A 23,159-nucleotide genomic window follows, 5' to 3' on the forward strand; every position below is an offset into this window, starting at 1 on the left:
GACCTACTAAAAAATATACTTGACAAACATGTTAGCCCTATTGACTATATTATCATTAATCACCAAAATCGTATACATGCCAAAAATATAGTCGCTACAATCTCTCGAAGGTCTGTTTGCTACAATCTCCCTCTTTTTGGTGATTGATGACAACACAACCAAAACAAGTGGCAAATATATAGTACCAAAAGTAAATGACATAAATAATGACTAATGCCCTACCACTTTGCTTGGATGTATGGTAAAAACAACAAATGATATCAATTGTGAGGAAACTAACCTTTATTCTTACCTTTTTTTTGGGGGGGGGGGGGGGGTATGCAGAAGGTCCGTATTTTTGCAGAGTCTCCATATTTTTACGGATAGTCTGCATTCTGATAGTTACAACGGCTAGTTTTTGGAATATGGGTATAAATACCTCATCATTTCCCCTTTTTGCTGACTGCTGCTGCACTCGAAAAGCTGATCAACTTTAGAGCCAAAAGAACTCTCTCCCACCTTGCTTTAGCTTGAGATTTGCAAAGTTTTGAGAGTTGGTTTGGGAGAGAGAGTTAATGATAGAGAGAAAAACTCCAATATTTGAGCACTAGTTTTCTTCGTCAAGCCGATGGTTTTGTGTTTATTACTCTTGGTGGTTCATCCACCTAGACGGCTAGGCGTTTCCCATCGAGCTCTCAATCTTGTGGTGAGCCCGGGACGTTTGTTTTACCCCTACAATTGAGTAAGTAACTCTAGTTTGATCTTCGTGATCACTTGGGTGAGGAAAGGGTTGGAAGAGACTCAGCTCTTTGTAAGCTCCTCAACGGAGACGTAGGCACTTCTTTGTCGAGTGGCTGAACTTCGGTGAACAGATCATTGTGTCTTACTTGTCATTTTATTTTGATTTGCTTCATAATCTTGTATCCATTGATTCATAGAGTTTCGACCCGATCTATCTCTTTGTAAGGTTTGAGCTGTAGGTATCTGAAGAAAAAGGTTGGAACACATTCTCTTGTGCTTGGTAACTCGTGTACTTGATTCAAGTTTTTGTTACATAGGCGCATTTTCGAATTTCCCAGAAATATTCGGAGTGTCCGTATATTTCTGCGGAACCACCGCACATTTGCGGAGAGTCTGCAAAAATCTGCAAAGACTCCGCATTTTACTAATCCACCGTATTTTAGTTTGTAAAATTTTTAAGTTCCGCCTATTCACCCCTCTCTAGGCGGTATCAAATTCTTTTCACGGAGAGCCAACCAGTGGCGGAGGGCCCCTAGGGCGCCCCTATAGTGGCTAGAGCCCCAAGCATGCCTCTCCGAGAATAGCCACCTCGGCCATCTTTTGATGTGTTGGACAAATCCGCATTTGGTGAGATGGGGGAAATTCAGAAAATACCACTCTAAAGAATGGTGGTTCGACAAACACCACTCCAAACATTGCAATTAAGGAAATACCATTGTATCGAGTGTGTTATCTATAAAATACTATGATCTCTGTATTTTATTGTTTTTCTTCTTCTTTTTTCTTTCTTTTTCTAGTTTTCATCACTTGAACGAACGTTTTTACCCCTGTATCCAAAGTAAAAAAATCTTCTAAGGCAAACAAGGACCTGTGGGCATGGGTCAAAATTCCCAAATCGACAGGATGAACCCTACCGGAGGTACGACGGCGGGGGCCCTGCCAATGGCACAGGTGACCGTAGCTTCGACGATCGGGTGCCTGCTGGCGGCGCAGGCGGCTGTAGCTGCAGCGGTCGAGCCCTCGTTGGTGGCGCAGGCGACGGTAGCTGCAGCGGTCAAGTCCCCGTTGGCAGTGTAGGCAGCCGTAGCCGACGGTCAGGTCCTCGTTGGTGGCGCAGGCGGTTGTATCAGCGGCAGTCAGGCCGTCGTTGGTGGCACAGGCGGGTGTAGCTATGTCGGTTGGGTCCTCATCATCGGCACAAGCGGACGTAGTTGCAGCAGTCGGGCCTCCCTCGATCCTCCTCCCTGGTGGAGTTGCAGCAGCCGCACATGCAGGCAGAGGGGGAGGGTCCCCCTATAGAATTCATTAGCCCCAGATTAGTGACAAGGAGGCTACATGCTCCTACACAGGCAAGTCAAAACAACTCTAGAGAAGGTTCTTTAGCTGCAAGAAGGTTGTTGTTGTCTTAGGAACCAACAAGGAAGAGTGATGTGTTGTATCTAGTAGCGGGTATATTGTGATGTGATACTCTGTTTTGTTTACATTTGTGACGTACTTATTAATGGGTGTGGTGTATCCGTGGGTTACAAACAATTTAAAGACCCATCATTTGTTTATTTATGTATGCCAAGCTTTATGCAAATATATGTGGTGAATGGAGCGGTAAAATTATGATCATGTATGTTTAATTATGTGGTGCACTTCTTGTATGATCATATATGCTGCATTGCATCCTGTTTAAACAGATGGTGGGAGTAGCAAAATATATGGTTGTGTTTTGCTTGAGATGAATGTACGGGTAAAACAGTCCATTTCATTATAAAAGTGAGAGAAAATATTAAAAAGTAGATATTATGGTATTTTATAGATAACACACCGGATACAATGTTATTCTCTAAATTGTAATGTTTGAAGTGGTGTTTCTCGAACTATAAAGAGTGGTATTTACTGAATTTTCCCGGTGAGATGAATCAGGCGATGATAGTTTTTTTTTTTGTTGGGAAAATCGCGTCTTGTGAAGTGAATCAGGCGATAGTGGTAGTTTGTTTGGAAGATTGCGTCACTTTCTGACTTCGTGGACATCATGTGTTTGCGTTCTGACGGATGACGCTGTTGAGCTGCAACGTTGATGATTCAGTTATCATGTGCAGTTGTAGCTGATGACCGACGATACCATCTGTTGATCCGAAGCTCAATAGTTCACTCGTTTAATTACGGAGCCCATCCAGTAGATGTTCCATTTCATGCAATGATGCAACAGGGTTATGGTTTAGTTGAGGAATGAATAGGTAAATATTTCAGATTTGCACATCAAAGATAGGAGGAGCACAGCATTGATCTTGTCAACCACTTGTTCAGATTTACACATGCTCGCTGTTCTAAACTGCATTGATCTTGTCAACCAAGAGGCATATTCGATACTATCACATCCCACGCAATAATGAACTACTAATGCCGTATTCACAGTAAAGTTCCCAATTTTCTCATCAGTTGCTGCTATGATTACTCGATTAGACAGGATACCAAAAGTACCCTCACCATACGCGGATCAAAACTTACGCTATGAACAATTACTAGGACCTCAATGGCCAACTAATTCAGCGCCATCATCACCTCACAATCTTTGCTTCTCGCCGCCGGTCGGCCTGCCCGACGACGACGCGACCCTCTTCAAGAAATCGGCGAAGGCGTCGGCGTAATTCGGCCCGGTTTGCAGCCGCACGAGGTTCGTCCTGTAAGGGATCAGGATCGTCTTGAGCCCTGCACACGCATCACCGCACCAATCTAGGTTCATACTACACATACATACATCGCAAGAATTGGCAAGAAAAGAAGTGGTTTTGGGCGGTGGAGCTGACCGAAGATGCACATGGAGCGGTAGATGGCGGCGGCGGCGACGCCGTCGAGGGAGGGGGTCTGGCGGCTGCCCTCGAGGCAGCGGAGGAAGGTGAGGTCGGCGCGGAGGAGCTGGGCCTGGTCGTGGGTGTCGTAGGCCATGTCGTGGCAGTAGCAGCAGAAGTCGAGGTGGTCGACGGGGCGGCGGTCCCAGAGCACGGAGCCGGCCTCCTTGCCGCTGGACCAGTTGGGCCCGCAGTAGTGGCCGTAGCGCGGGAACAGCTTCGACAGCCACGCCCGCGCGCCGCCGTGCCACGGCAGCTGCGCCACGTACGGCCGGAACAGCGGCACCGCGCACCCAACCAGCTGACGCGCCTCAGCATCCGCCGCCGCCTTGGCCGCTTTCCGCGCCGCGGAGGCGGAGGCGGAAGCGGCGGGGTCCGGCTGTTTCGGCAGCCGCTGCCCGCGCCGGGGGAGGAGGGAGGAGAGGAAGGCGGCGAGTGGGTTGGGCTGTGGGGGGGACGCCGACGCTGTTACGGGGATGGCCGTGGTCGGGGTCGGGGTGGGGAGGCGGCGGAGGAGGACGGCCGCGGGGTTGAGCCGGAGCGCCGGCTTGGAGGAAGGGGACGCCGGGGAAGGCGACGGAGAGGAGGAGGCGACCTCCATTGCCGCGCCGGCCGTCGATGCTGACGCTGCGGCGCGTGAGGCGCTGGGGATTTCGCCCGTTCTTTCCGGTAGTTTCGCTGCGTTTTTGGCTGTTTCGTGCCGGGGGCGTCTGCCGGCGTGTGGATGTGAGCAGGTGGGGCCGCGGCCACGGAGGCGGGGAGTTATTTGAGGTGGGGATTGGCTGGCCCGATCACCGATGGCGCCGGTTTTGCGTGGCGGATAAACGAAGGATCTGAAGGCGGATTACCGCCCGCATGGTTTTGTTTCCGTGTCGGGTGTGGGCACTGGGCAGGCTGACGCGTGGTGGAGTGACTCGTCTCGGCCTCTCGGGCGACAGGCGGGGTCCGGTTGTGCTGTGCTGCAGCAGTGCTCATTTTTTCTGGCGGCGGCGGCGGCGGACGAGGCCGGCAGGGACGGAGGGACATCGGGCCGACGGGAGACGAGTGCGGTGAGGGCTGTGGACGCGGAGAACGGCGGAGGGGGTGGTTGCCTGGCAGGGTCTGGCGGAGCGTGCGATTAGGAGGGGGAATGGCTTGGTGTTGGATGGTGAGTTGGTGACTGGTACGTTCCGCAATGAGCAGCTAGTACAAGATAGATCCGACGAAGAAAAAGCTCAAATCCTCCGCGGTGCATCAGAAAACGTAGACATTCTTTTTCCCAACATCTTTCAGTTGCTTCCTTCTGATCAAATAATAGATTGCAACATTATCGAGTATGTACTGAAGAATAATAGAGGGTAAATCTGTGAAGTAGTTTGCACATTGATAACAATGATCAGCAGGAGGTCAACTCCATATACGTCGTGCAACAAAGAATATATTTTGTGCTGTTGAATCCAATATGAGCTATTTGTGAAAATCCTTTACATCGCACTACACCAGGCTCATCTTAGACTCTGACCAAAAATTGGCCACCGGAGTGGCATCTAAAGAGCGCAAAAGAACCATTACACTTCAAAAAACTTTGAAACGTGTCGGGGTTCGGCTCATTTGTTCGACTCAATAAACTCCCGATATTCCTTCTTCATTTTCACACCAGAGACAGTCCTGCATGTTCCAAGATTACAAAAGATGAGAAGGCTGTTCCTACTATGACATTACAATGACATCAATTAAAACTGGCACCAAAGGAGTTCCACAGCACTCTGAAACGTCAAAGAAGTTGACATATTCAACAGAAGTTCCGTTGTGATTATGATTTGAGAAGTCGCTCTGAATATTTGAATATATCAAGACAAAACAAGCATGCTATCAATTATTTGTGTGATTTGGCCTCATTTTCAGGACATGTCTCAGGTAGGCTTGTGTTTGGATCCAAGGTTTGTGGTACTGTAGGATTTGTTACGACTGACTATTCACAAGTCCAGCATCCATTAAACTGTCCTTTTCGTTACCAAAACCTCCAATTGGAGAGTGCAGAGTGATGTAAAACATGTAAAAATATTGCAAACGAGTGGAGCACAAAGATTGACCAAGCACAATGAAATACTCATACATCAGCTAATCTAAATTTAGCAAAGATACATCTTAGGTTGCAAGTGGAGTTCAGTATTCTTTAGAAAATATATGATCTACCATTTCCTAGAAGAAAATAGATAGGCACAAACATGAACAGATCTTATAGTAAACAAAGAGCTAGCCAAACTAATCTAAGTAAAGATGGCAAACCTGAGCATTTCTTTATTCTTAAAGAATTGAACACAAGGTGTTCCCATGATGCCTCCAGCTTCTGCTACTTCAGGATCCTCCTCAATGTCGATTTCAACAAAATGAACGTGTTCATCATACTCATCTATGACCTGGAAGAAATATCATCATTAGCAAGTAATAAAACAGCCAACCAAACTAACACATGATGGAATGAGAACTTCTGTAGCACAATATCAGCAGGCGTGTAGCAGTTGCCGTGGCACACACAATGTTAGTCGAGCAACTATTGATTTTAACTTTTAACGCCCAAGTGGTAGGTTCCAAGTTCCTATCATTATGAGAAAAAAAGTGTATTTTTAAGATTGATTGTAAGGTTGTGCTGCAAACAAGATAAGGCCTAAAAATAAATCAATAAAGTAGTAGTGTTGGGACCCTGAATCCGTATCTTGGCTGGCTTAACCCTCTTTTTTATGGATTCGGTATTTTATTTCTAGATCAGAGATAAGAGGTCCAACATGCTCCTAGCAGATCCAAATCGCAAGTACTGGATTGTCACTATAAATGCACAATGGTCAAGAGAAACAAGAGCGCAGAGTAGAGAGAAAAGTTATTTCTAGTTGTGTAGTTGAAAATAGCTGTTTATCAAGGCCCAAGTTATTTATTTTGAATGACGCCTCATGATGTTCTAAGTTCATTTCAACTTTCAGGAACTAACCTTGCTCAAAATTGGTTTTAAGGTTCTGCAGGGACCACATGTGGGAGAAGTGTATAGAACACAAATGAGCCGTGGACTCTCATGGTATATTTTCCGGAGTGCATACTGCAACAAAAGCAAGCTCAGGATCAGTTTTCACATCAATATTTGCATCATATAAGCCAAACCATGTGTAAATACCTGTCCCTTGTGTTTCGTGTGAGAAATGTCAAAGCCCATTTCAACATCTTTGTCTGTAACATCCTTCTTTGTTTCCTCGCGAACAGGCTGCAATTCAATAAACAAATTAGAACAAAGATATGTATCTTGCAACCTACAGAAGATGATAAAGATGCATTAAGTATGCATGTACGGAAGATGGGTAATAGCTCGTGGCATCCATTCACAAATCCACCTACCTATATAACATAGTGATGAAAGTCTAAACTCCAAATTTCATACATGGAAAATTTCCAATGTGGTTACATGGCATGGCAATGGTGACCAGGAAACTAGAAATATGGGGGGGGGGGCAAAATAAAGTTGGTATGTGCACCAATTGCCATAAAGAAACAGATGCTGTGAGGGGGAAAAATACCTGGTGAAATTCAACAAGAAGATCATTGGCAACTAAGTATCTTTCAACTGACAAAGCAGCTATGCATCCAGATCCAGCTGCAGTAACAGCTTGCCTCCATTCATGATCCTGCAGGTACAGACTAGAGAAGTATAAAAACCAAAATGGTCATGGAATGGCTAAAAGGTTGATCAAAATATCTCGATTTCACAAATACACATCTAGCACAATATTGATTGCACTTTATACCGAGGGATTTTCAAACACTAAGAGGCAGGGGTTTCCTTCTTGAGCCATCAAGAAATGATATACTAAGTGAGATGACAAAGACATGTCATGCTGATGACAGTGGTGCATATGAACTGCAACAAGATTTAACCCAAGTTTCGAAAAATAAGATACGCTGCAAACCATGTAGAAGTTCCATACAGGAGGTGAAGGATGAAGTTACCTGCACATCACCAGCAGCAAATACACCATCAACTGAAGTTTTCGCTGAACCTTCTTTGACCAAAATATAGCCAGCACTATCAAGTTCAATTTGACCTTGTAACAGCTGACTGTTTGGAGTATGTCCTATGCCATAAAATAGACCTTTCACCTCAAGAACTGATTCCTCTCCTGTATTGATTTTCTTGAGTTGAATACCAGACATCTGGCCTTTGTCATTGCTAACAACATCCACGGCTTCTGTATTGAAATGTACTGTTATGTTGGGGTTGTTGAGTACTCTGAAACATTCGCCATAATCAACCTGTTAACCAAACATTCAGGGAATTGAAGTTTTACCTCATTAATATTTCATGTGACTGAACAGGAGCTAACACCCTTCAAAGAACATAATAACTTCATCTACAGATAAGTTCCAAAACAATGACAGTCTGCAGGTTCCGTGAAAACTCAGGCAATGCTCGATTTTTAATATCTAACTTGGTGAACAGCTAACACGAACCAAGCTGCAATATTGGCATCCCCTATAACACTATTACAGCATCCCCTAACACTATTGCAGCATCTCCTATTTTTTCCATCTCCAGCAGCTACTCTATTTCCTACCTTCCATTACTCTCCTCCTCCCTTCGGATCGACAATCATCCTCTATGAACAGTGATGAGATCAGGAGAGAGAATCCACAAATTTGGAGTACCTCATTCTCCCTCCGCAGTACTGTAGCACCGGAAACAACTCTGCTGGAGCGTTTTTGCAGGTGCACGGACATTATGTAAATTATTGTGGACTAAAGTACAATATTGTACAATGCCACAGATATAACCAACATTAGAAAGTGGTAGCCCAACATATTACCACACCATCATAATCCAAAAGGTTACTATAGCTAAAAGGAGAAACCAATCCACCATTCCTCTTATAATAGTTCAAGTAATTAATAAGTACTGAGGCTTAAAATAAGTGAAATACTGGCAATCCATCGGCAATATGTTTACGTGAACAGAATAGAACTTTTCTAGGGAAAAAGACTTCAAATTATTTTACCTGTCCTGCATAGCTCTGGATGCTTGTAGTTGACTCCTTCGAACAAGTAAATGAACATGACGAGCATATTTTGTCAAATATATTGCTTCTTCTGTAGCTGTATCACCACCTCCAACAACTGCAAGATTTTGGCCCTTAAACAGTGGTGATGCTCCATCACATATTGCGCATGCGCTGATACCTCTACTCCAAAATTCATCCTCGCGAGGCAATCGAAGGCGCTTAGCTGTAGCTCCAGTTGCAATGATTACACTATGACACTTCACCTATATATGCAACTGAGATGAGTGCAGGGGGAAATAATGTGTAAAGCAGTTCAAGTGCATTATAAGTGTATAATAGGTGACTGTGACATCAGACGGGTATTTGTTACACATACAAGAGAGAGAGAGAGAGAGAGAGAGAGAGAGATTATAGAACAAATACAGAGGTCAATCATAAGACTAGACAATAGTGTAAGGCCTAATTAAGAAAACCACATAAACCACTGCAGTAGACCAGTAGCCCGGAGCTCAAAAGTTTACTCTTTTATCCTTATATTCTAGTTCATACAAAATATCCATTGTTTTCCCGTTATCTATGGACTTTAGTTTTCATTAAATCATACTAATGATCATTGAACAGCCACAACATATACATACAACACTACCTTGAGGAAAAGATCCAAAACAGAATATGGAAGAACAAGAGGAAGAGAACAAAAGTGTGTACCTCACGATCGCTACTACTAATAACAAATGGGCTGCTCTTTACATTCACAAACTCAACATCCTCTTGGTGAAGCTCCGCACCCCAGCGTTCGGCTTGCTTCCGCATTCTGGTTTAATCCATGCCCCCCGTGATGACATAAGTACAGGAACATGACATTATTATTTCGATTCATGTAGCTACGACAGTGAACACTCTTACCTGTCCATCAGATCAGGTCCGGTTATACCATCTGGGAAACCAGGGAAATTCTCCACCTCGGTCGTGGTCATCAGCTGCCCACCAGGGACACCACCCACCTGGTAACCTTCGAACACGATGGGCTTCAGGTTCGCCCGGGCAGCGTAAATAGCAGCAGTGTACCCGGCAGGGCCAGAGCCAATGATCACCAGGTTCTCCACTCCCTTGCTAGGATCTGCAAGAGCAACCATCCACTTTACCACGCTTCGCTTTTAGCTCCACTGCGAGTAACCCACTGCTACTTCGACCGCTCCCAGATCAAATGCGGCTAAGCGAGTATCCTACCGTCTATTGCAAGAGCAAGTCGCGCTTTGAGGGCAATCCAATCTGAAATCCGAAAGCGGCGGAAGCAAGAGGGGGTGGCGCACCTGAGGGAGGCGAGGCGGGGGCATCCTCGTCGACCGCGCCGGCGGCGGGGGCAGCAGCGGCGCGCAGCGCCTTCGGTGCGCGGGCGGCGGGGAGAAGGCGGCAGGAGGAGGAGGGGAGGGCGCCCCGGCGGCGGCGGGAGGAGGGCGGGGCGGCCGAGAGGGCGGCGGCCACGGCGACGCGCGTGACCGCCATCGCGAGCGGGGAGGGAGGGAGGGAGAGGCGGCGGGCAGGCGGCTGCGTTGGTGGTGGCGGAGGGTGTAGAGTGGATGACTGGATGGATAGGGGGGGTGGGCTGGGTGGGTGGGGGAGGGCGCACGAGCCAACGGGAGAGATGGCCAGATGGGACACATGCCGATCGACGAAGGCTCGAGCAGGCGGCCTTTGGTTGGTCCTTCACAACCTTGCGTTGCGCCGGTCTGCCCCCCACCTCACCAAGTCACCATTGTCGTTTTCGGCTTAAGCTATCATGAATCATCAAACCGTGCAAGTTCACCGTGAAAAAAAATCCCCTTCATCTGGTTAAAGTTATAGTTTAAACATAGGTAATTTATTATAATCCACCGATCAAACTGTGACGTGTGCCTTGTGACATCTAGAACCACAGTTACTACAACATAACGTGCATCTTACTCTATCCTTACAACAATTAAAATTAAAACTCCTTCTATTGCCGCATTATCGCCACTCCTTAGAATACCAACATGGAGAGCCGCTAGCACAAGCTGAGAAACAAAAAGAATGATAAACTTTGACACTTTTGTGATCTAATGTGCATCTCAAAGTATCACAACCTAAATGAGTCATTCAGTGACCTGCCATAAAATTTACTCATTTTCATTTTCATTTGATCTTAGATTGTGTATTCAATAAGCCAAAACTACTCAACAAATCGTTAGACTTATTTAAAGTTACAAAACTAAAACCGCTTGGTTACATATCATTCGACTCTACTTACAAGTTACATGACTAAAACTACATGATTTCTACTCAAGTGACTTGGTTTTAAAAGAAAAAGAGTCTCATAACACTTGGAGATAGAAATTACTAATAAACCGTATGGAGTAAGAAATCTTAAACGATAAACACTACCTAGCATCACAAACACTCCCTGATTCTGTCTGGTTTCATGAAGCTCCGGTTTTTGTCCGGGCTTCTTTATGTAACGATCTGTTGAACCAATGAAAGGCTACCTGTTATGCTAAAAAAAAAAAAAAAAAACACTCCCTGTATTTGAAAAAATGTAAGACATGTCTTGTTTTGAAAAAGTCATCTAAAATAAATTTGACTGTTAATTTCTCTTAAAATATATTATCAATTACTATAAAATTAATATCATATTAAAAATACATTCAAATACAAATCTATTAAAATAAATTTTATATACTAAACATTCATATAATTGACTAATTATCGACCAAAACTTATATCAATATCATATTAAAAGTACATTCGAATACAAATCTATTAAAATAAATTTTATATACTAAATATACATATAAGTTAACTAATTATCGACCAAAACTTATAACTTTGATTTTTTAAAACAATTACGCAGTACATTGTTGAACGAGGGAGTAGCTTTCAACGGCTAACGGCTAACCCATAAAAGCAGCTGTTGTACATCACCCGATGACCCAGTCAATCCCCTCGTCAACATACTCGCACTGTCAGTCTGTCACACAGACCCACGCCTTGCTTCAGAAAAGCGGCGACTCCTGCCGAGCGCCCGAACCGGCGACGCCCGTTGCTCGATCGTTCCCTCTCAATTCGCACCGCCGCCTGCGCTCCCGAAAACACGGCCATGCCGACCCCAAGCGGAGGCGCCGCCGCGCGCCGGCGGGCTGAACCCCAGCCCCGCGTGGACCTGGAGCTGGAGCTCCCGCTCGGCGGCGCGGCGCCGTTCGACCTGGCGGCGGCCGTGTGCAGCCACGGGCTGTTCATGATGGCGCCCAACCGGTGGGACCCTGCCACCCGCGCGCTCGTGCGCCCGCTCCGCCTCGCCTCCGACCGCAGCGCGTCCCTCCTCGCTCGCGTCTCCGCCCACCCCGCGCGCCCGGACTCCGCGCTCCTCGTCTCCGTCCGGGGCGCCGGCGACCTCTCCTCGCTCGACCAGTACTACATCCTCGTGAGCGCTTGAATGGGTGGAGATCTAAGGCTTTGTTGCCGAAGCGATACGCGTTTTCTGATTTCTGGTCTGGTCCGCAGGAGCAAGTGCGGCGGATGTTGCGGTTGTCGGAGGAGGACGGGGCGGCGGTGGCGGAGTTCCAGGCGATGCACCCTTCGGCGCGGGAGGCGGGGTTCGGGCGCGTCTTCCGCTCGCCCACGCTGTTCGAGGACATGGTCAAGTGCATTCTTCTCTGCAATTGCCAGTTGAGTCGGTTTAGCTTTCCCCTTCATTCATGTGTGTGTGATGATACAAGCAAGTTGGGATCTTCAGTCTCGCCAAGGAAAAAAAAGTTAGGATCTTTACACATTGGCGTCTTACATGTATACCGGTGATCACAAGAGAGATTATCCTACGTGGCAATACAATCACGCGATAATTTTTTTTTACTGTGCTTCACCAGTAAATACGAGCTGGGGTTAGCTTCATGTTAACTTCCAAGATGAAACATTGTAGCTGTGTAATCGAATATATCTGAACATAAAATCGGAGTGTGTCGAAAGTACATAGTTTATCAAATATTTTTAACCCTGATAGCAAGACATTTTACACATCTGTGCTTTCTAACTGCAGATGGACAAGAACCTTGTCAATGGCTACTGCATTGTGTGAGCTTCAATCAGAGCTGAAGCGTTCATCCAGTATTGACGATTTTCAAACCAGGACACCTCCAATTAGGGAACATAAAAGGAAGCGCAGCAAGAGGCAGAGTGTTCGTGTCAAGCTAGAAACAAGATTTGCAGAGGATAAGTTGGAGGATCCAAGACTGGCAAGTGGTAGTAGCAATGATCTAACACATTCGGAAACAAACGAAATTTTGTCTAGCTTGCCCTCTGTTGCAAGTGAAACAGGCAGCGCATGTGACTCCTTGGATCCTTCAGAGCTTAGGTTGAGCAATGCTCCTCACTTGGAAGATTGCATCGGTGATTTTCCCACGCCAGAAGAATTGGTGAATCTTGATGAAGACTTTTTAGCCAAGCATTGTAATCTTGGATATCGAGCAAAGCGAATTGTAATGCTTGTGCGCAGCATTGTAGAAGGAAAGGTATGTCTACAGAAACTTGAAGAGATGCGTAAAATGTCTGTACCAGCTGCTGAAGAGGTATCCACGATCCCATCACCCTATGAAAGACTGAATAAAGAGTTGTCCACTATCTCTGGATTTGGCCCTTTCACTCGTGCCAATGTGCTCATGTGCATGGGGTTTTTCCACACGATTCCTGCTGATACCGAGACAATTAGGCATTTGAAGCAGGTATTTTCCCTCTCCTGGAACCTTGCATTTGAGATTTCATAGTTGATGAATTTCAGTATGCCGTGTACTATATCTGAAATTTATTGCAGATTCATAAAAGAGCAAGTACCATCAGTTCTGTTCATGAGGAATTAGATAAACTCTACGGCAAGTATGCGCCATTCCAGTTCTTGGCATACTGGTACATCCTGTTCTGATACTCTGTAGAGCTTTGGTTAGCATGTGTCTGACATGCTGACACTGTTCCCTGTTATTTGGTCTGAAACAGGTTCGAGTTATGGGGCTTCTACGACAAGCAATTTGGGAAGATTCGTGAGATGGAACCATCCAACTACAGGCTATTTACTGCAAGCCACTTGAAGAATACTCGCAAGGAAAAAAAACCACTTGAAGAAAGCAGCGGTGGATAGTTAGCAATGCAGGCATGGCTCGTGAGAATTATTTTCTTTTGCAAACAGGATCAGGACAAAATCGTTGCTGTTTAGTGTGATCGTTGTAGTTGCTGATTGTTCTATTTATTGGCACGATCCAGTGTAAGAAAAAGTTGGTTTTCAATCTTCGCGCTGCTTCTACAATGATAACAAAGTCCTGAAAGTTTCTGAGTTAGTAGCATTTTCAGAGGGAAACGTGTTCCCAGCTGCTTCTAATGTTTTGCGGTCGACATTACAAAGTCTCGCAAAAGAAATGGAAATGAAAGGCAGATTTTGACAAAACAATAGTGATGAGAATATTAGCATCTGGCAACAAACTACCTCAGCATATAGCTATATATCGGGAGTTCGTGACTGACCGCTGGCCGCAAGCAAGAAAAAGAATTGCTGCGAAGCCATTTAAGACTATTGCAATTGTAAATGAGAACACAGGTTTTGCGTAGATTGCCAAACGCCAGCATGTTTGATTGGAGATAACATTTACTGGAACAAGGAGCACAAAACAACTACAGATCTAGTGCTTTGTCTATAGGCCTGTTTATTTTAACTTACAGATTGGTTAGATTGTAAAAGCTGAACTGTACAATTCAGTTTTCAGATTGTAACAATTCAGCAATCCACTTTCTATCAGCTTGATGATACAATCTAACTTTTATAATTCAGCTTTCACAATCTAACTTTTACAATATGCAAACTACTTTTCACAATCCACAGCTAAAATAAACGGACCTATGTTGTAGTTTAAGCTGCACTATTCCTTTTTTTTCTCTTGAACGGGGGTTCAAGCTGTATTCTCAGGGTACAAGTTCTAAATATGGATTATGAATGAATTTATACATAAAGAGACGTCAAAAGACTGCTTTACATTCATGCTTGGAACATTTATCAGTCCCCACCTCCCCGGTCAGTGGACTTCGCACGGTCATCCCTTCTTTTGGTACAAGATTGATCCAATTATAACCGCAATTCCAGTTATTGCAATTGTCAAGAGCAGTTGTGTGCGATGTGAAGCATGGGCGGTAGGTCGTACTGGATGCTCCGCTGCTGCCACCGGAGCACGCTCTTCTTCCAGCATAGTTCTGTCACTGAAATTCATATCCTCACAAGGTAAGCTTGATTTTCTAACAATATCTTATTTATTAGTTGTTACTTGCTACAGCAATAGACACATTTTATGTCCAGCCGAACAATGTACATGCAAATGATACTTTAAGCATGGGACGAAGGAATCACTAAACTAGCATAACGCATATGACTTACTTATTTTGCTAAAACCGAAGTTATTAACATCACCAATCTAGCTAGAAGTTGTCTTGAAGATTAAATGAAATGGAAGGAACCATTTAGAAGGTTACCTTGAAAGTTCTGTAGCAGCATTTGAGTTCGTATGGAACTGGAGTTCATGTCCAATCCATTCACGAAGTCTGATGTACTTCCTGCAAATTTGACAATATTCTGTTCGATTTCCACATACATCCTGTACCACATAACCATCATAATTAGAATTTAAAACATAGAGAACTGTATTTGAAATTAGCTTTCAAAGTAAGAGCTTAGGATGTGAGATATATCCATACCTGATGCTCAAAAAGATCGATTGCGGGCAGTTCAAACTCACAGTATTGGCATGCGAGCATCCTCTGTGGGCATTGTATGCCTGTATGAAGATCCCATAGCTCACGTTCTACACTGCGTTTGCAAAGTGAGCAATTCACCTGTATCCGTAATATGATTAGTGGCGCAGATGCTTAAATTAGTAAATTCAAAGATGGTAAAATCTAGGAAGGTGTATATCTATTGCCATCTCTTCATTTGTTCATATTAACTCGGTGTTAAAGAAGACACTTTCTTCACGTTAACTTAGAGGTTACGGAAAACAATGCTGCCTGCCACATTCATAATTGTAAAACAAAATGTATCTTTTGCTGTAATCTGATTATAACATATGCATTTATGTAATGTTGCAGATTAATTTAGGTCAGAAGGAACTGAACAGTGATGCAAGTTTCTGTGTTTCTTAATGTAAGACTTAACTTCCGCAGTACTATGAACAGACAGTGAAAATAATTAGGAAACTCTAAACAACACAGTTCAGAGAAGCTTGCAATTTGGAAACGTACCGGAGCATGGTTTTCGTCGTAGTGTTCATCCATAAGCTTCCTTGGAACCATATCTCCGCAATGTTCGCACTTTTGAAGGTTTCGAGCACAGTGCACACTGTGCAATGCAATGTTTGAAGATGGAATTTCCCGGTGACTATAGAATATACAGAGAACTATAGTTAATAATCGACATCCAAAATTCCAGCTGACTAAAGAATACGAAGATAACTACAGTTAATAACCCACATCCGCAAATCATGTCCCGTACACCGTGCTAATCATACCAATACCTGATATGCTACCTATGTAAGAAGTCATTAATTGGATAAAACTGGACAAAGTAATGTACATGCGACCGATTGTTCTACAATTAGCACAAGGCCTTCCACAAGGCAAAGGTACCATGTGGCATGTTTTTTACATATAACCACAAAGTAAGCCTGAAATACCCCTAAAAAACAAGCGGCGACGCAAATAAACGAATCATTAGTGTAAATATGTAGCAATTCGTGATCCCAGACCTATCCTGTTATCATCGCACACAAGGAATCAATTTGCGGCGGTACGGGAGAGACTGGGAGGAAGAAGACAGGAGAAGGGCGCGTTACCAGTGCGCGCAGGTGGAGGTGGTGACGGCGGGGTCGGAGTCCGTGGCCGCCATGGCTTGCTATTCCAGACAGATCAACCACCACCGAGATCCAAGTCTCGCCGTCCGAGCCGAGCTGCCAATCGAGACCGCGTCCAGTCGCGGGCTCTGGCCTGGTCGTCGAAGGGGGCGACGAGCGGAGGCGGGTTTGGTGGGGAAGGCGGAAGGGTGGACGGAGAGTAGGGGGATTAGAGAAGGTCGAAACGGAAGAGGTTTTCCCGAGCCGAAGAAGATACGAGCAGCGAGGGGACTCCTCTGTTTCGGGTCGGAATCGGAAACGAGGTGCTCGTCGAGCGTGCCACGTGGCTTGGCGAGCGAGCAGCGAGAGATGGTTACCAGCACGGAACACGGATATGTTGTTGCAATTCAACTTGAATTTAGATGTTCGATTTAGTATACAATTTAAATATTTGAAATACAAATCGAAATTCAATATGACGTGTCGAAATTCGATTCGGATTCATATTCAATTCGAAAAAAAAGGAACAAGAGTGTAGCGCTGACCGGCGGGCCGCCGGGGCCCACCTGTCCGTTTCTATTGAATGCTTGGTCGGGGACATGATCGATTTGGGCTGGAGATGATGCGGCTAATGGGCTGATTTGTTGCAGCCGAACGGATGTTTTGCTCGCCTTGTGGGCGTTAATGGGCCGTATGTGATGATGCTCCAAGTAGGCAGGCTTCCATGGGCTCTCGGCCCGTTCTTTTTCTTCTCTACTTTTCCTCACTGCCAGCAGAGCAATTTTTCTTCCTTTTTCTTTTATTTTTGAGGAGAAGCGGAGCTTTATTGTTGCACAATTTGTCATTATATTACAAGCCTCGCTAAACCTTTTTTCGTTTTCAGAACGGGGCATCCCGAATTTCCTCGCCGAAGCAACGAAATTGCAAAGGTATGGTTCCACCACGGTCAAACATAGCAAAATAAACGACACTAGAACAGATAAACCAAGACTCAGACAGACCTACTGAACATCCATAAGAGGGGACTTCTAGCCAGCTTGAAAACACGACCCACTCAGTTGCCTGACACCAACAAGAACATCATCAACAGAGGACAAGAGGAATTTTATTTTAGTGATAAACGATGTATCTATTGATAACGAGATATATGCAATAACTTCGTTAATCTTTAAACTTTGCATCTTCGATCTTCCGTATGTGTTATATGATTACGTGCATATAGTGATGTAAATGTATGCGTGTGTCTATGAGTTACACGTGTGTTTCTACATGTGTTTCTCAGAAGAAGAAGAAAAACCAAAACATCACATAGCAAGAATAGTATGCCCCTTCTGCTTAGGATCTTCTGTTTGCATAACTTATCCACTCTTTAGTCAGTCCTTCTCCTAGATATCAACTAAAGCAGTGTTTGGTTGAAGAAATCAAATCTAGATGGGATAGGGTTATCATGTTTTTAGCCGTTTGGTTGCAAGCTTGATATGAATATGATCATCCAACAAAAGGAATATTTTTTGAAGATGCTGGATGGATCGAGCCGGGGAAAAGAGGCTGACAAAGCCATCCACCTCCTCGCCGAGACGGCTGCGCTGTTGCTGCTAGCTAGCCAGCTGTTGTTGTATGTGTGTTCATAATTTTTATTTAATTCTCGATTTTATCCGGGAGTACAAGAGTAGTCTAAATTTTTTAATAAAATTATTCGAATAAACATACTTTTATAACTTCTAGTAATTTTTAATGTCTCAAATAAAGTCACAAAAATCTAAAAAAAATCACTAATATTTTTCTCATGTGATGTACTAATTTATAAAAATATTTTCAATCCAAAGTTATTTGGTGAAAAATATGTTCCTTCGTAATGCTTCATTTATATGCATTTTTATCATTTCATATGATATTATCTTTTTAATTAATTTTGAATTTAAAAAAATCAAATATGCACAAAACCTACAATCAAGGGGTAAGTTTTTAAAAAAAATTATCATAACTAACTCAGCTCATCCAATCAATTCAACCAAACAGAAAAATAACTCATCCTATCCATAATAATCCTACCGACCAAACAAAAACCGATGCATTCCATCTATCTAATCAAACAGAAAATTAAATCAAATCATTCTAAAAAAACAGAGATAACACTATTCCATTCAAACTTATCAGCCAACAAAGGCACCTAATCCTCGCTAAACACAATCGAAAAAGAAATCTGATAAAGTAGTGTTTGGAACATAGGAATTTTCACGATTTCACAGGAAACAATTCAATTCTCACAAGAAAGAAACAGCACAGTGACTGATGCTAGCAGTGAAGTGCTTGTTCCGAAAAATCGCCAAACTTCTCGCACACAGCACATCCCAGAACAGAAGCGGATGTTTTCTTCCACATCGGGGCCCCTTCGTCACCAAGCCATCCACCACAGGAGCAGTGCGCGTGCACCCGAAGCCATTCCCTGCCTCGACGTCGACGGGAAGCTCCAGATATGAATGGCACCCCGTCCGATTTGTCCACCGCAAGCAGACGACGGGACACGGTAAACGCGCACGCGTAAGCGTCCCCCTTTCCCTTTGCAGAACGAAACGAAGCAGACAGGCCGCCCACTCCGGATGTGTGGTGACTGGTGAAATTCCACCACTGAACGCTGCAGCTACGAGCTATCGCATCTCTTCTTTCGGTATTGCGTCTCACTTTCTAGCCTCTACGTATGGTTTCGGTATGGTTCCACGGAAAAGATAACTCCGTCATATTATTTCATTTATCAATTTTTTTATTTATCTTATGATTTTTTTACATACTTTTTTTAACATAAATGAATGATTTTAATAGTCTATATATCCGTAAAGAATAATGAAATTGGTTACGAGTGACCTATGAGTTAAAATTTCCCGCGTTAGGAGATCTTTTCTGGTTACCCAAAGAAAAGAACTGAACTATTTACCGTGAAATTCCTGCGATTCAAACAGGCCCGGTCGAGAAGGTATGCTTGATGCATCACCGTGGCACTGTAGAGTTCCGTTAGAGTTGTCCAAGTCAGATAGGCGACGTACGCTTTATGGCCACTAATTAGCAGGCATTATTGTCGATTATCGAAAGCTGATTACTCTGTCTCAACCAACTGAAAGGCCGATCGATACAGGCTGGCTGGAAATGGGAGAGCAGACACGGAAGCTTCTCCCACCTGATGAACCTGCAAGCATCGTACGCGAGCAAACATCTCCCACCCTGCATGCGTTTCAGATGCATCCTTCCTTCCGTAACGCGAAGCAGTTCATAGAATTTCGAACAGTTTTTTATCAGAAATAGTATAATCTCCACTGGAATCCTGTGAAATTCCCGCGTTCGAAACGGGCACGGAGGTTCTTGCCCTGCAAGCAGCAGCTTGTCTCTGCTGGCTCCGGAACACACTCCCATAAGGCAGCAGCAACAACAACCAAGAATGCACCAACCACAAAGATGCAAAATTGCACACCCTAGATATTCACTGTAATTGATTCTTTATTGAGTATGTATACACAGCAAGTTCAGACTGTAAACCATGGATCGATCACAAGTACAGGAGCACACAAACAAATGCAAAGAATTGTCAGGTGAAGTCAGTATATAACCAAAAAAAGGTGTAAAAAAAGGGTGTAAAACTATAGCATGCGAAGCTGAGTTTTTTTTTGTTAATTAAACCAGGTCAAATTGACTGTTTGATTGATCACACGCTTGCTCTTGGCAGCCTCCTGCTGCCGGCGACCAAGTACTGGTGAGTTCTCACGAGCTCCTCCCGGAAGCGCGCCAGGTCGAGACGGACGTTCTGCCGGTCCAGGTACACCTTCTTGGTCACGTCCCAGCCGCGCTGCGCGACGCCGGCGGGGTCGGTGAGCACGGGGTCGCCAGTCGGGTACTCGCGGGACAGCGAGCTCTCCTCGGGGAGGATCTTGTAGCCGACGTACCGTAGGCCGAGCCGCGCCGCGGGCTCGCCGTAGTAGGCGCCGGCGGCCCAGTCTGTGCCGAGGGGCACCACCTGGATGAACACCTTGCCGGGGCGCATGAAGAGGAAGTGCGTCATGGCCGCGCCGTGCACGCCCACCATGGCGTCGCTGGAGTTGAGCTCCCTGTATATCTTGCACATCTCGGTGGTGCGGTCGGGGCGGATCACGTGCACGTCGAAGCCCACGTCCGCGGCCAGCGCGGCCACGTCCGCCTCGTTCTCGATCACGCGGGAGCCGGTCCGCGACACGATCACCAGCCTCGGCCTGTCCTGATGAGAGGCGTGCCTCGGGGGCGCGTGCTGCGCGCGGGGGACGGTGGCGCGGCGGTGGCGCTTGCGAGCGGCGCGGCGTTCTAGGCGCTCGAGGAACTGGACGCGGCCGCGGTAGGCGTCGTCGAGGAGCCTGCGGAAGTCACCGATGCTCTTGCCTTCGGGCGTCTTCGCGGGGTCCACGGTCAGCTCGCCGTGGATGCGGAGGCCGGAGATTACCTCGGGGAAGCAGTGGACGCGGCGGTCAGCGGTGAAGTCGATCGGCGGGAACGCCGATAGTTGGGACACGACGTCGCCGTACTTGGTGATCCACCAGTCGTGGTACTCAAGGATCACAAACACCACGCGGCGCCGGAGGTGTTGAGCCGTGACGAACAGCGGCAGGATGCCGTCGTTGAACTCGTGGTACACGTTGCCCGTGTACCCGCCGGTGGAGAACAGCACGGCCGGCACGTCGTGCCGCACATCGCATCGCGCGGCGTCGCCGGGGGACACGCGGCGGAGGCGCACCTCGTCGATGGTCGCCATGACGTTGGCCTCCCACTTGCGCGTGTACGGCCGTATCTTCTCCTCCTCCACCGTTGAGTTGCCGGACACGAGCTGGAACGACGCGCTCGCCGAGTGCATGCGCAAGTCCCCCTTCGCAAAGCAGATGTCCGCGCGCTCGGACGTGCGGTCGCAGCAGAGGCTATCGTTGCCCACGTCCGAGCACGGCCCAGACGCGCCCCCACCCCGCGCGGCCGTGGCCGCCGCCGCCTCCGCCCCGCCGTCGTCGCTGTGCACGAAGGAGAGGAAGGACACGGGAGCCACGAACAGCGTGCCGACGCAGAGGAAGGAGAGCAAGAGCATGGCCAAGAAGCGCCGCAGGTTGAGCGCCCTGAAGTGCACCGGCTTTCCGTTCTTGCCACCGCCGCCGTAGTCGTGGTAGTAGTACGTGACCCGGCGACCGGCGCCCTTGGGTTGCGACACCTTGCATGACACCTCCTGCTCCGGCTCGCCCTTCCTGAACTGCAAGATGTAGATTCTGTGCTGCTGCTGCTGTTGCTGCACCATGTTTGCTAGAGAGAGAGACAGAGAGAAGAGAGAGAGAGAAGGTTTCGGAGGACTGAGGAGAGAACTGGAGAGATATAAAAGGCTCAGCAGAAGAGTATAGAAAACTAGTAGCGGTTAGAGGTTGAACTATGCTACAGGAACACAGCCAGCAGTGATGGAACAAACATCTTTGAGGAGCATTTGGTGGGTCCTTTGAACTAAATGCACAATATCTGTGCAGAGGATTTCTTATACAACAGCATCAAGCATTTTGTCTAGATCAGTAAACAAAGCTCCATCCTCCTATTTCACATCTCAGAAATTAAAGCCGGTCTAATCCTCACCCATATCCTTTCAACAGACATCGTCGCAGTCGCTTCTTGAAACATACATTACAACTAAGAAATTACGATGTGCAGGATTTGTTATAACATATATTACTAGCCTGTATAATCACTGGTTACATAAAACAAACACAGCTAAGAAATTATGACGCGTGGTATTTGCTATGGCTTGTATTTGAGACTTTCTACTTGTCTTGCATTAGAGTGCTCGACCAGAGGCAACTCATGTTTAAGATAAACATCATGGATGACAATGTTGAAAAATAGAATATGTGAAATCTAAATCAAGAAATAAACTCCTATCTTGTATCATAACAGTAAGCATAGAGTCTTAATCGATAAATCAAGCCATATCCCATGAAGCATAAGTTAAAGGCAAAGTAATTTGCAGATGTAACCTTCCAGTACACATCATCGCTTCTTAAAACAAACATGCACAACTAAGAAATTGTGACGTGTGGAATTTGTTATAACATACTAGCATATATCATCCTCACTTCCTGAAAAAGACATAGGTAAGAAATTATGACGTGTAGAGTTTAATTTATTATAACGTATACTTGAAACTTTTAGCTTATGCAGCGTCAAACTACTTGGTCATAGACAACTCACGTATGCGACAAAACATTTTGGAGGATGATGGAAGAAATTAAACCTAGTTGAAATGGCAGTCATAGCTCTTTAGCAAACATCATCAGATAGAAGGTTGTGATGTGGTGAGTTTAATTTATTATAACGTATACTTAAAACTTTTCGCTTGTCCAGCATCAAACCGCTTGGTTATAGACAACTCACATATGCGACAAATCAGTAGTTGAAAATTTAGTGCATGAAGTCAGTCTATCTCTTATAGAAGGAAAAAAAACATTTAATCTAATCAATAAATCAAACCCTAACCTCTATTTTCACATAGTAGAAATTACATCCAATCAAATTAGTAGCCATAGCCCTTTAGCAAACATCATCACTTCTTAAAAACATACACATACAACTAAAAACTTATGACGTGCGGATTTTGCTATAATATACCGGCATATATTATCCCTTCTCAGGACAAACCAACTAATTAAGAAGTTACGATATATGATATGTCA

General features: G+C 45.4%; 4 protein-coding genes across 4 annotated transcripts; 1 reads left to right on the top strand and 3 right to left on the bottom strand.

The window, feature by feature from the left end:
- Positions 1-4,961: 4,961 nt before the first annotated feature.
- On the bottom strand, positions 4,962-10,162 carry LOC133892436 (thioredoxin reductase NTRC). Its single transcript, XM_062333207.1, has 10 exons — positions 9,892-10,162; positions 9,485-9,698; positions 9,287-9,392; positions 8,576-8,841; positions 7,533-7,812; positions 7,103-7,210; positions 6,706-6,792; positions 6,526-6,630; positions 5,829-5,959; positions 4,962-5,207 (listed from the first exon to the last, which is right to left on the bottom strand). Exons 1-10 carry the CDS (start codon positions 10,082-10,084, stop codon positions 5,147-5,149), a joined length of 1,551 nt encoding a protein of 516 aa, XP_062189191.1. The 5' UTR covers positions 10,085-10,162; the 3' UTR covers positions 4,962-5,146.
- A 1,374-nt stretch (positions 10,163-11,536) lies between these two features.
- Positions 11,537-14,018, top strand: LOC133893182 (uncharacterized). The gene is made up of 5 exons (XM_062334154.1): positions 11,537-12,017; positions 12,098-12,261; positions 12,630-13,311; positions 13,401-13,492; positions 13,580-14,018. Exons 1-5 carry the CDS (start codon positions 11,694-11,696, stop codon positions 13,719-13,721), a joined length of 1,404 nt encoding a protein of 467 aa, XP_062190138.1. The 5' UTR covers positions 11,537-11,693; the 3' UTR covers positions 13,722-14,018.
- A 363-nt stretch (positions 14,019-14,381) lies between these two features.
- On the bottom strand, positions 14,382-16,738 carry LOC133893183 (uncharacterized). The gene is made up of 5 exons (XM_062334155.1): positions 16,453-16,738; positions 15,863-15,998; positions 15,320-15,457; positions 15,098-15,219; positions 14,382-14,827 (listed from the first exon to the last, which is right to left on the bottom strand). The coding sequence occupies exons 1-5, from the start codon at positions 16,503-16,505 to the stop codon at positions 14,665-14,667; spliced, it is 612 nt and encodes a 203-aa protein (XP_062190139.1). The 5' UTR covers positions 16,506-16,738; the 3' UTR covers positions 14,382-14,664.
- Positions 16,739-19,920: 3,182 nt separating this feature from the next.
- Positions 19,921-21,909, bottom strand: LOC133892860 (xylan glycosyltransferase MUCI21-like). The gene has a single exon (XM_062333839.1). It carries the CDS (start codon positions 21,740-21,742, stop codon positions 20,144-20,146), a length of 1,599 nt encoding a protein of 532 aa, XP_062189823.1. The 5' UTR covers positions 21,743-21,909; the 3' UTR covers positions 19,921-20,143.
- Between the last annotated feature and the right edge of the window lie 1,250 nt (positions 21,910-23,159).

This window comes from Phragmites australis, chromosome 15 (assembly GCF_958298935.1).
Source record: "Phragmites australis chromosome 15, lpPhrAust1.1, whole genome shotgun sequence".
In the NCBI taxonomy this organism is placed as follows: domain Eukaryota; kingdom Viridiplantae; phylum Streptophyta; class Magnoliopsida; order Poales; family Poaceae; genus Phragmites; species Phragmites australis.